The 12063-nt window shown below is 42.0% G+C and overlaps 1 protein-coding gene across 7 annotated transcripts in view; it reads right to left on the bottom strand.

Moving 5' to 3' along the window:
• mpv17 (mitochondrial inner membrane protein MPV17) overlaps positions 1–7687 on the bottom strand; it is a 57562-nt gene extending 49875 nt beyond the window's left edge. For 3 of the 7 annotated variants that reach the window (XM_080192316.1, XM_080192319.1, XM_080192321.1), the window contains exons 1-3: positions 7641–7687; positions 5661–5743; positions 155–193 (exon numbers count right to left, since the gene is read on the bottom strand). In XM_080192316.1, coding sequence (XP_080048442.1) covers positions 155–193; positions 5661–5733 — 112 coding nt within the window. In that variant the 5' untranslated portion in view covers positions 5734–5743; positions 7641–7687. Of the gene's footprint in view, positions 1–154; positions 194–5660; positions 5744–6026; positions 6161–7640 lie in introns of those variants that run through there. The other 4 variants (XM_080192317.1, XM_080192318.1, XM_080192323.1 and 1 more) reach the window with 4 other exon arrangements.
• Between the last annotated feature and the right edge of the window lie 4376 nt (positions 7688–12063).

Here is a 12063-nt window from a genome sequence, read left to right as displayed (position 1 = left end):
TCTCATTTGCTACTAGAAAATACAATGCCTTGGCTTTTAGTTTTAAAGTTAAACTGTAATTAAAATTATAAGCACACCAGGCCAGTGAAGAATCCTTTCCTGGTGAACATGCAATTGGCAGCAGCTGAATGAGTTCTGAGCCTTGACTACATACCTTCTCCATTTCTTTTCATCCCCTTGGAAATCTGTTGTGCTGTGCAAATGGCATAAAGATGGGGAGGAAGGAAGAAAGAAAGAAAGACAGGGGGAAGCATAAAGTGAGAAATAAGGAAATATGTTGCACTTTCAACTCTTAACACCAAAAGCAGCCCCACTGAACTGAACACTTTCCTGAAGTTTTAAGTTAGCATATCGAAAATCTGAAACAAACATTCTGGCAGCAAAAATGTCAGATGCTGGTTTCAGTAATATTTAAACTAAACAGAATTAAAAAAAACTTGTCTTTAAGTTTACAATTAGGCTTACATTAACACATACTCCAGCATCTGTTGGGATACACGGAGGGAGAATTTAGCGTGGCCAATGCACCGAACCAGCAAGTCTTTCAGACTATGAGAGGAAACCAAAGTGCCTGGAGGAAACCCCGCAGACATGGGGAGAACAAACAGACTCCACACAGACAGTGACCTAAGCTGAGAATCGAACCTGGGTCCCTGACGCTGTGAGTCAGCAATGCTAACCACTGTGCCACCATGCCGCCGTCATTTGCTCATTCTCTCATTCCTTCTTTTGCTTTTCTATTGTTCTCCAGTTTTTAAACTCTTTTCCTTTCTAGTTTATTCTCATCCAATACATGAGTCACAAGTGGCCATATATGGCCAACTGTGTTTTGGATTAGTAGCTAAGAACAAAATTACCCCAAGTTGGGCATGGAATTTTCATATTCACATATGCATGTATACTTTAACATATCAGTGTTTTGCTGGTAAAATAGAAAGGTGAAAGCACAGTGTGAGAGTATGTTTCCATTGAGTGCTTTACTTCCTTTGTTATACAATGGTAATGGATGTTTGCTACACCTATGCACGTGAAGTATTTATCTGAATCATGCAAGTGTCTATAAGGCACTTTCCACAGAAATTAATCACATAATTAAAATAGTATTTGGGTAGCCACATCTGTCACTTGCCAGCAGATTTTCATTGGACAAAATACCTTTACACAATAAATCAATAAGAACATAAGAAATAGGAGCAGGAGTAGGCCATCTAGCCCTTCGAGCCTGCCCCGCCATTCAATAAGACCATGGCTGATCTGAAGTGGATCAGCTCCATTTTCCCGCTTTCTCCCCATAACCCTTAATTCCCCTATCAAAAACCTATCTACCCGTGACTTAAATATATTCAGCGAGATAGCCTCCACCACTTCAATGGGCAGAGGATTCCAGAGACTCACCACCCTTTGAGTGAAGAAGTTCCTCCTCAACTCTGATCTAAACTGCACCCCCCCTTATCTTGAGTCTGTGTCCTCTAGTCCTGCTATCCTTTCTAAGCGGGAAGAATCTCTCTACCTCTACCCTATCCATCCCTTTCATTATCTTATACGTCTCTATAAGATCCCCCCTCATCCTTCTAAACTCCAACGAGTACAGACCCAGTCTATTTAGTCTCTCTTCATAGGCCAACCCCCTCATCTCCGATATCAGCCTAGTGAACCTCCTCTGCACTCCCTCCAAGGCCAATATATCTTTCCGCACGTGCAGCGACCAAAACTGCACACAGTACTCCAGCCGCAGCCTCACCAGCACCCTGTACAGTTGCAGCAAGACCTCCCTACTTTTATATTCTATCCCCCCCACTATAAAGGCCAGCATTCCATTCGCCTTCTTGATCACCTGCTGCACCTGCAGACTAGGTTTTTGCAACTCATGCACAAGGACCCCCAGGTCCCTCTGCACCGTAGCATGCTGCAGCTTTTTGCCTTTTAAATAATAATCCCTTCTACTATTATTTCTGCCAAAGTGGATAACCTCACACTTGCTAACATTATACTCCATCTGCCAGGTCCTCACCCACTCGCTCAGCCTATCCAGATCTCTCTGCAGACTTTCCACACCCTCCATGCAATTTGCTTTTCCACTCATCTTCGTGTCATCAGCTAATTTCATCACCCTACACTTAGCCCCCTCCCCCAGATCATCTATATAAATGGTAAATAGTTGAGGCCCCAGCACTCCGCTAGTCACCAACCGCCAACCAGAATAGCACCAATTGATACCAACTCTCTCCTTCCTATTAGACAGCCAATCCTTTATCCACGCTAACACCTTACCCCCAACTCTGTGCACCCTAACCTTCTGTAGCAACCTTTTATGAGGCACCTTATCGAACGCCTTTTGGAAATCTAAAAACACCACATCCACCGGTTTCCCCTTTGTCTACCGCACTAGTCACGTCCTCATAGAAATCCAATAAATTCATCAAACACGACTTCTCTTTAACGAATCCGTGCTGCGTCTGCTCAATAAAACCATTCTTTTCTAGGTGCCTCGCTATTTCTTCTTTGATGACGGATTCTAGCATTTTTCCAACTACAGACGTTAAACTAACTGGCCTATAATTCCCTGCCTTTTGTCTGCTACCTTTTTAAAACAGCGGCGTAACATTAGCCGTTTTCCAATCTTCCGGCGCTTCTCCGGAGTCCAGCTCTGAAATTAGATTTGTGGCTGTACATCTGGGGATCATTTGTACAGTTGGTTTCTAGTGAAGCGCATCTCTAAACTGTTTGGAAATCTTTTGCTAACTCCTATCATTCACTTTGAAGACCAGAGAACATCTAAGAATTCACATTTCTACCTAAGCATTTAAGCTCAGTGTTTTATTAACAGCTAGCATGTGATAAGTATCAATATTCATTGTATCTGCAGCAGAGAACTCCGTAGTAGCTTCCAATGGCTTAATTATAAATTCCTGTTTTATTTAAATACTTTGAACGAATGAATGATTATCCTGTTACATGAGGAACAACATGCAAGAGACGTGAAATGGGAAGAAATAGAAGATGTAATTTATTTTTACCAAGAAAAATCTTTGTGCAGTAGGCAGTTTCATTGCATTGCTGCTACTTCTTGCCACAGACGACTGTGTTGTTTAAATACCCATCTCCCTATTTTCTTAAAATTCAATTCTGAAAAAATAAACATGGGTTTCTCTGCAACAAAGCAAATAAAGTGACCACTGTTGCTCATCCAAAACTCTGAAAATTGAAGCATAACTTGGTTATTAGCGTGGCATCGTTCTCAGATGATGTGATGTGATTGATAACACTATTGATGATTTTTATTGCTGGGCAAAATACTATTACCATCAGCAAGGCTGACTGGCTGGCCTGATAAGCACAGAGCAAATAAATTCACTCGGTACCAGGTCTATTTTAACACTTCAGGAGTCTTTCTTGCTTTCTGCTAACCTCTATATGTGGGCACCATGAGCATCCACTTAAAATGCACAAGCAATATGGCGTGTAAAGACTCCACAGCTCTCCACTCCTTTTCTAAAAAATTGCTCACTTCAAGAGTAACCTTGTCCTCCGACGCACCCTTGTTCTGACACAATATGTCAATGATTTATTTCCTGCAAAGGCAGCAGGCAAACAATACAAAATTACTACAAAATTCCTTTTACAAACAAGTTAATGCCTCAAACGTTTCACTTATAGATGTCAATGCAAAGTCAGTGGATACTGGTGTCATGTAAGCAACCTTTGGACACAGATTGGCAGAAGTACAGCAATTTGACGGGTCAGGAAAAGATAAACACTGCACTATTTGAACAGCCCCTTCAAAGTACAGTAGAAGCGGTTTTGGTACACATGGTGTCATTTTGACACTTACCTACTCAAGACAAGATGCAATGGAAATGCTCAAGTATTTAAATAGTTAAAGTTTGTTTTGTTGTAATGGCACAAAACACAAGTAAGCCACCAGCACACAACACCACAAGTGCCCAAACCAGCTAAACAACTAGCACAAGTTAGGATAACAATTCAGGAAAACGAGCAGCATTTTTGTCAATTTTGTTAGGGCAAAAATGACAAACATTGACACTTCTGTGCATAAAAATTACTGATTTTTTTTTCTAAACCCAAGAATTGGGTCCTGAATAAATGTTTCCTTTCTTTAAAAAGGGAGATAATTGTTTCTGACAATCAGCTGACAGAAAATAATTTGGAATCAAATGAAAATCAGTTTAAAAAATGTCAATCCTTAAAAATTAATTAAGTAATTGATACCTAGTTCCATGGTTTAAGTATGAAATTTCCCTCTATTGCATAATTTCACATAGTGCTATATTACCTTAACTTTAGAAAGCATGGCACAAGAAAATACTAAACATTAATTGCACTAAACTATATTAAAATGTGAACAGGTTGCAAGGTTCCAAATATCAATACAAACAACACCGTCAACAATTATCATTTACGCCTGTAGATGGCATTGTGAATGGACAAATTCCACTGTAAAAGTTTCATGACAATATTAGATAGAAAATTAGCAGCTAATATATCCTGCCAAATATTGCAATTCAATTTAAATGAAATAACCCAAACCTCCACACGTTTGCTATCAGGTGACTCTGCAGCAGCCTGATCATTCTCAGAGCAGAGGCCCTCTCCCCATGAGGAACCCTGGCAGAAAATTCTAGCAAAACCAAATGTGTATTTCCCACCTCCACCCACATTCATACAAGGTTGGTCTCCATCAAAGAACCCACACTAGAAGTTCTGTTTTGACTTATGGAGAGTGCAACTGTTTAAGCTTTCTTTCTGAGAAACTATCGGATATAATTGACTGAATATCACTGTTACATCAATGCCAAGGCATACCAGGGAATCTTTGCAGTGAAGTGATGAACTACAGGCCGCAATCTGATAGTACTGACAGAAAGAAGACCCCTCGTGCCCTCTTGCACCCTCCCCAGCCATCCCTCCACACAACACACATTGAAATGAAAATAAATTCCCTAGATAGACTTTACCAAGACAACATTATTAAATACAGTGGAGGAAACTTACAGCTCTCCACAGATAAAATAATTGAGTACCCTAAGGGTGAGAGCCAGCAGACCACTTCAATACCCTGTTCCTCACTTCACAATGAGATTGCTGTATGCTTATTGTTGGGAAATTGTAGTTTACCACAGTCTCTCATTAAAAAGAATTTTGCATTTGGGGAAGGGAACATTTAAATCACTACTCTCCATCCCCACCCCGATCAGGAAGAATTTAACATTTGGGGCCCATGTATTGCTCACTGAGGTCGTTTCCTTGTTACTTCTTCCATTACCTGCCACCTGACCTCAACCAACAATCCCATACATATTCTTCCTGTTTCACTTCATCTTTCCTCCTTCCCCCATCCTTCAGCACTCCTCCCATCTGCTCCCCGTTCAGCTACATTCCAACCCTGCTTGGAATAAACATTGAAGTCTTGACCCATGAAATACCAGAGGAGATCTACAACTACTTTAACCATTTCTATTAAGGGTTTAACTCCATCTGTTGTTTTATATCTGCACAAATACCGATTTTGCCAATCACTACTTGTATCCTTAAAATCCCAAACTGCTCCGATTGAGTGATTACACAATCTGCTTTGGTGTGTGGGACAATTGAAATCTGATGAAATTGAAATCATGAAAGTATTAACCAAAATTCCTCACCGGCAGTCAGTATTTGGACTTTCCAGGGATGTTTATTCATCATCATCTGGTAGACTCGCCATGGCAGTGCCATTCTTTCAAATCTGCAAAGAAAAATGATCCATAGATACTTGTCAACATCATGTTTACAATAGTTGAGGGGAATTTTTTCCTAAAATACCAGAATTACAACAGCTGTACGAAAAGATTATACTCAAATGGCTGTCAATTTCTACAACAAAATTCAAATAGGAATCCACTTTTAATTTTTTTTAAATTAACATTTCTTCTGCAAAGTACCCTCTTTAAACAGCCCAGGTTGTGGTGCCTGTGTGAATATAGTATTAAATGAGCATGGTGGAACTACTACCTCACAGGACTACTGACCTGGATTCAATTCTCAGCTGGGGTCACTGTCGATGCAGAGTCTGCATGTTCTCCCCGTGTCTGTGTGGGTTTCTTCTGGGTGCCTCCCACAGTCCAAAAGACAGGCTGGTTAGGTGCATTTGCTACGCTAAATTCTCCCTCAGCGTACCAAATAGGCGCTGGAGTGTGGCGACTAGGGAATTTTCACAGTAACTTCACTACAGTGTTAATGTAAGCCTACTTGTGACAATAACTTTAAACAATAACAATGTAAATATGTCAGAGGTTAAGATAGATTTTGTTTTAAATATTTCTTACATCTTTGCATCGCTTCCTGCATGGTATAAAAGCATTACTGAAAATGAGCTTAGCTACAAGCTCTCTACATTAAAACAAAAAGCAAAATACTGCAGAGGCTGGAAATCTGAAATAAAAATGAAATGCTGAAAACACTCAGCATCTGTGAATGGCGCAAGTGTTTTGTGCATTGGCACTAATATTAGGGACAAATGATATCCCTTTTTCATTTAACTGCAGTTTAGAAAGATGCGTAAGTAGGGTTACTCACTCAAACTGGCAGTAATATGGACTTGCAACTTGTATGTTACTTCTACCTGTCACGCTAAGTTGGCATAAGAAACATTCCATGAAGTTCCTATTCAGACCTTTACACAAAACATTTTTTAAAAATCTTGATGTGTCTGTAGGTAGCTTGAAACAACAGAAAAAAAAATAATGCATGAGCAAAATTAAAACTGGGCCAAACTACAACATCATCCTAAATGAATGGTTGATTCACATTAAGAAATGACACTAAACACGAACTGAAAAAGCCTGTCATTTTGATTCTCAATCTTGCTCTCATGCTGACATTTCTTCCATTCGGTCTGTTGCACTCTTTCAGTGAAATTCAATGCAAGATTGAGGAACATCTTTCAATTAGGCATTTTACAGTTTTCCCACACTCACCATTGAGTTTAACAATTTCAGACCATCATCTGTGCTCCATTTTGTTCTTTGCTTTTTTGCCCCCTTTTCCGCACCATGCCTGCTCTAGCAACATAATTTATTTCTTTTCTTGCCCCGTCACCATTTTCGTTGGTCCTGGAAGACACTTCTATGTCATTCAATCTCTCTGGTTTTTCACCCGACCGCAGACCTTTTGGCCTGGTAAAGTCATCAACCTGAAACGTTAACTCAAATCCCTCGCAACAACCCGAACATTCCCAGCATTTCATTTTACAAATTACAAACATCTGAAACATCATGACAACGAGTCAGAAAGAAAAAAGACTTTCTAAAGCAAAAGCAAGTCTCTCAGCGCGGGCTGGTTGGAGCGAACGGCTTGTTTTATTTTGCTGTATGTTTAAACAGTGAAACCTCACATGCTTCACTTGAAAGCAGAAGGGGTGAGGGGGACGGAGGCGGCCGGGATGGCAAAGTTTTCTGGCAACGGACATCATCCCAGCTTTCCAACACACTCAACCGTCACTGAGACTCTTGTTAAAAATTGCACAATAGTGCAAATACATCGACCAGTATTCCCGGGGATTGGATTCAACCATCCCAAGCCCACAGATAGTTATTTGCACTGCAGCCTATCAGAACAGAACAAACTCCAGAATCACTACAAACCTGGCCCGAGATCTTCTCTAACAACTGGTATAGCAACCGCCTGAACGTCACTTCCGCTGGTGCCATGTGACCAGCAGCTGAATCCCATTCAATGGGAGTTTGTTCCACATCATGACATAGAAATCATTGAAATATTGTTAGAACAGCTGCCTGCCAAATCCCACCCAGATTGCTCCGATTCTGCATTCTGCCTCTAAGGCAGCAGCAGCCCTATAACGCCTGGCAAATCAATTCCCTTTTATCACAACATTTATTAAATCTGGCAGCATGTTCCAGTGGCTCCTCCTATGTCACTTACTAGTAGAGCCCTCTATCCCAAATCCTGCATTTACGTCCTTGCTTTGGCGACAGAGGGTGCTATTGGAAAAAAAAGTCAGTTTCTGCTCCATGCTATCCATCAAGTTAAAGTTTTAAAGTTTATTTGTCATTGTCACAAGCAGGCTTACGTTAACACTGCAGTGAAGTTACTGTTAAAATCCACCAGTCACCAGACTCCGGTGCCTGTGTGGGTACACTGAGGGAGAATTTAGCATGGCCAATGCACCTCACCAGCAGATCTTTTGGACTGTGGGAGGAAACTGGAGCAGCCGGAGAAAACCCACACGGACAAGGGGAGAACATGCAGACCTTGTACAGTGACCCAAGTCAGGAATCAAACCTGTGTCCCTGGCACTGTGAGGCAGCAGTGCTAACCAGTGCCACCCAAGTTTTACACATTTTGTTTATTCACCTTTAATCGGTCGTAACAAAAAGTCCCAATTTTTTAAATTTTTCCTCATATTTCTACTACCTTACACCAGGTAACATCATTGTAAATCTTTGCAGTACTATTCATTTCACCAATCTTGAAAAGACCAGTGCCATTATTGTTCTATAAACTTGCATAGAGTACAAAAGCAAGGAAATTATGTTAAAACCTGGATAAAACACAGGTTTGGCCTGTTTCCAGTTGTGGGCACTGTACTTCACAAAAGATGTAAAACAACTCCTCAAATACACAACTCCTCAAAAATCTAAACACTGTTCATCTGCAGCTGGAACTGGTAACATTCACATCATACAGGTGCCAGGCAATGACAACCTCTAACGAGAGCAAGAATCTAATCATCCTCCCATGACTTTGAATAGAAATATCACTGTTGAGTCCCCCTGGGGATTGCCATTGACCAGAAACTGAACTGGACTAACCATATAAACAGTGTGAACTGCAGAAAAGATTTGCAAGTATGGTCCCTGCACAAATGGGGAACTTGAATTATGTGGATAGATTAGAGAAGCTGTGTCTGCTATTGGAGATTAAAGATTTGATAGAGATGTTTAAAGTTATGAAGGCTTTGGGAGAAAACGTTTCCATTGGAGAAAACATCCAAAACCAGGGAACATGGATTTAAGATGCTGGCAAAAGTAACCATGCATGTGGAAAAACTATTAAATATTGAGTAGTTAGGATCTGGAATGCACCGAGGGTTTGGTGGAAACAAATTTAATCAAGACATTCAAGAGAATTCGATTTCCTTACCTTAAAAGAAAAATTGATAGGGCCAATGGAACAAGGCAAGCTGTTGTTGCCAAGAGGTGGCACAGACATGACTGGCTAAATGGTCTTTTGTGCTATAAGCATTCTACAGTTATGTTCCAAAATCTTAAAAGGGTGACTGGCCAACTTTACAATTATTATGTAATCTTCAACAATCAATCTCCTAGACATGGTTGGAGAAAAATAAACGTTGGTCCTTTAGAGGATGAGAAAGGGGACCTAGTGGTAGGGGATGGGGATATGGCTAAGGTATTGAATAACTTTTTTGTTTCTGTCTTCACGGAGGAGGACGTGAATAATTTGCCGGGTGTTAGCGATGGAAAGGTGGTAGGACTGGAGGGTCTTAATGACATTACTGTTACTAGAGAGGCGGTGCTCGACAGACTGGAGGGGCTGATTGTGGACAAGTCCCCAGGACCGGATGGAATGCATCCGAGGGTTCTGAAAGAAATGGCGGAGGTTATAGTGGATGCATTGGTGGTTATTTTCCAGACGTCGCTGGATTCCGGGGAAGTGCCGGAAGATTGGAAAACGGCTAATGTTAGGCCGTTGTTTAAGAAGGGTGCCAGGCAAAAGGCAGGGAATTATAGGCCGGTTAGTTTAACGTCTGTGGTAGGTAAAATGTTAGAATCCGTCATTAAGGAGGAAATTGCGAGGCATCTTGAAGGCAATTGCTTGATAGAGCAGACGCAGCACGGTTTCATTAAAGGGAAGTCGTGTCTAACAAATTTACTGGAGTTCTATGAGGATGTGTCTAGGGCGGTCGATAGAGGAGAGCCGGTGGATGTGGTCTTTCTGGATTTTCAGAAGGCGTTTGACAAAGTACCTCATAAGAGGTTATTGCAGAAGGTCAGGGGACTTGGAGTTGGGGGTAGGGTGTTAGCGTGGATAGAGGATTGGTTGTCAAATAGGAGGCAGAGAGTGGGGGTCAACGGGTGCTATTCGGATTGGCGGATGGTGACCAGTGGAGTGCCCCAGGGGTCGGTGCTGGGGCCTCAGATTTTACCATTTATATAGATGATCTGGAGGAGGGAACTGAGTGTAGGGTGTCGAAATTTGTGGATGACACCAAGGTTGGGGGAACGGCAAATTGTGCAGAGGGTGTGGAGAGTCTGCAGAAGGATCTAGATAGGCTGGGCGAATGGGCCAGGAAATGGCAAATGGAATTTAATGTTGGCAAGTGTGAGGTGGTCCACTTTGGTAGGAAGAATGGTAGGAAGGACTATTACTTACGGGGCGAAAAACTGCAGCAGGCGACGGTGCAGAGGGACCTCGGGGTCCTTGTGCATGAGTCGCAAAAACCCAGCTTGCAGGTGCAGCAGGTGGTCAGGAAGGCGAATGGGATGCTGGCCTTCATAGCGAAGGGGATTGAATATAAAAGTAGGGAGGTCTTGCTGCAGCTGTATAGGGCATTGGTGAGGCCGCAGCTGGAGTACTGTGTGCAGTTTTGGGCGCCGCACCTGCGCAAAGATATTTTGGCCTTGGAGGGAGTGCAGAGGAGGTTTACTAGGCTGATACCGGAGTTGAGGGGGTTGAGCTATGAGGAGAGGCTGAATAAACTAGGCTTGTACTCGTTAGAGTTTAGAAGAATGAGGGGAGATCTCATTGAGACGTATAAGATGATGAATGGGATGGATAGGATAGAGGTGGAGAGACTCTTCCCACTGAAAAAAGACAGTAGGACTAGGGGGCACAGCCTCAAGATAAAGGGGGGGGGCGTTTTAGAACGGAGTTGAGGAGGAACTTCTTCACTCAAAGGGTGGTGAATCTCTGGAATTCTCTACCCATTGAAGTGGTGGAGGCTGCCTCGCTAAATATTTTCAAGAAGCGGGTTGATGGGTTTTTGATAAGAGAGGGGATTAAGGATTATGGGGAGAGGGCGGGAAAGTGGAACTGAGCCACGACAGATCAGCCATGATCTTATTGAATGGCGGGGCAGGCTCGAAGGTCCAGATGGCCTACTCCTGCTCCTATTTCTTATGTTCTTATTATACTGCATTGAAAATATGTTATATTCATTTTCTTTGAACACATTTATTCATCTTAAAAATACTGAAAGTGGGCAAAAGGCATGCTGTATTGGGTAAGATCATATGATGAAACATGTAGGAAAATGTCCAATGTTGGCAGCCCTGGATCTTGTCTAGATGATTATTCACCTTAGGTGAGGAGAATTTGACTGCTCGATATCAAGGCAACATTTGACAGAGCACAGCATCAAGCAGCTCTCGCAAAATTGAAGTCAGTCGGAACGGTGGGGGGGGGGGGTGGGGGGGGGGGTGAAATTCTCTATTAGTTAGAATCATACCTAGCACAATGGAAGATGGTTGTGATGGTTGGAAGGCAAACATTTCAACTGCAGGAGTTCCTCAGGTTAATTGCATCATCAATAATCTTTTCTCCATTATAAGGTCAGCAGTGGGGATATTTGTTGCTAATTGCACACCATTCCACACCATTCACAATTCCTCAGATACCTAAAAACTGTCCATCTGCAGCCAGAACTGGACAACATTTAGGTTTGGATTAATTGGTAAGTAACATTCACACCATACAGGTGCCAGACAATGACAATCTCTAACGAGAGAGAATCTAACCATCTTCCCATGATATTGAATAGAAATATCATTGCTGAATTCCCCCACCATGAACAACCTGGGAACTACTACTGACCAGAAACTGAACCAAACTAATCATATAATTACTGTAGACTGCAAGAGCAGGTCAGAGGCTGGGAATTCTGCAGAGAATAACTCTTGCCCTGTATGTCAGGAGTATGATAGAATGCTCTCTACTTGCTTGAGTAACTAGGACTCCAACATTATTCAAGGAGCTCAACACCATCCAGGACAAAGCAATCCATGCTTGGCACCTTATCCATCACTG

The sequence above is a fragment of the Carcharhinus amblyrhynchos genome, chromosome 7, assembly GCF_965287045.1.
Source record: "Carcharhinus amblyrhynchos chromosome 7, sCarAmb.v2.hapA, whole genome shotgun sequence".
NCBI lineage: Eukaryota > Metazoa > Chordata > Chondrichthyes > Carcharhiniformes > Carcharhinidae > Carcharhinus > Carcharhinus amblyrhynchos.
The sequence above is the reverse complement of the archived record's forward strand: the minus strand, read 5'-3'. Positions and strand labels throughout refer to the sequence as shown.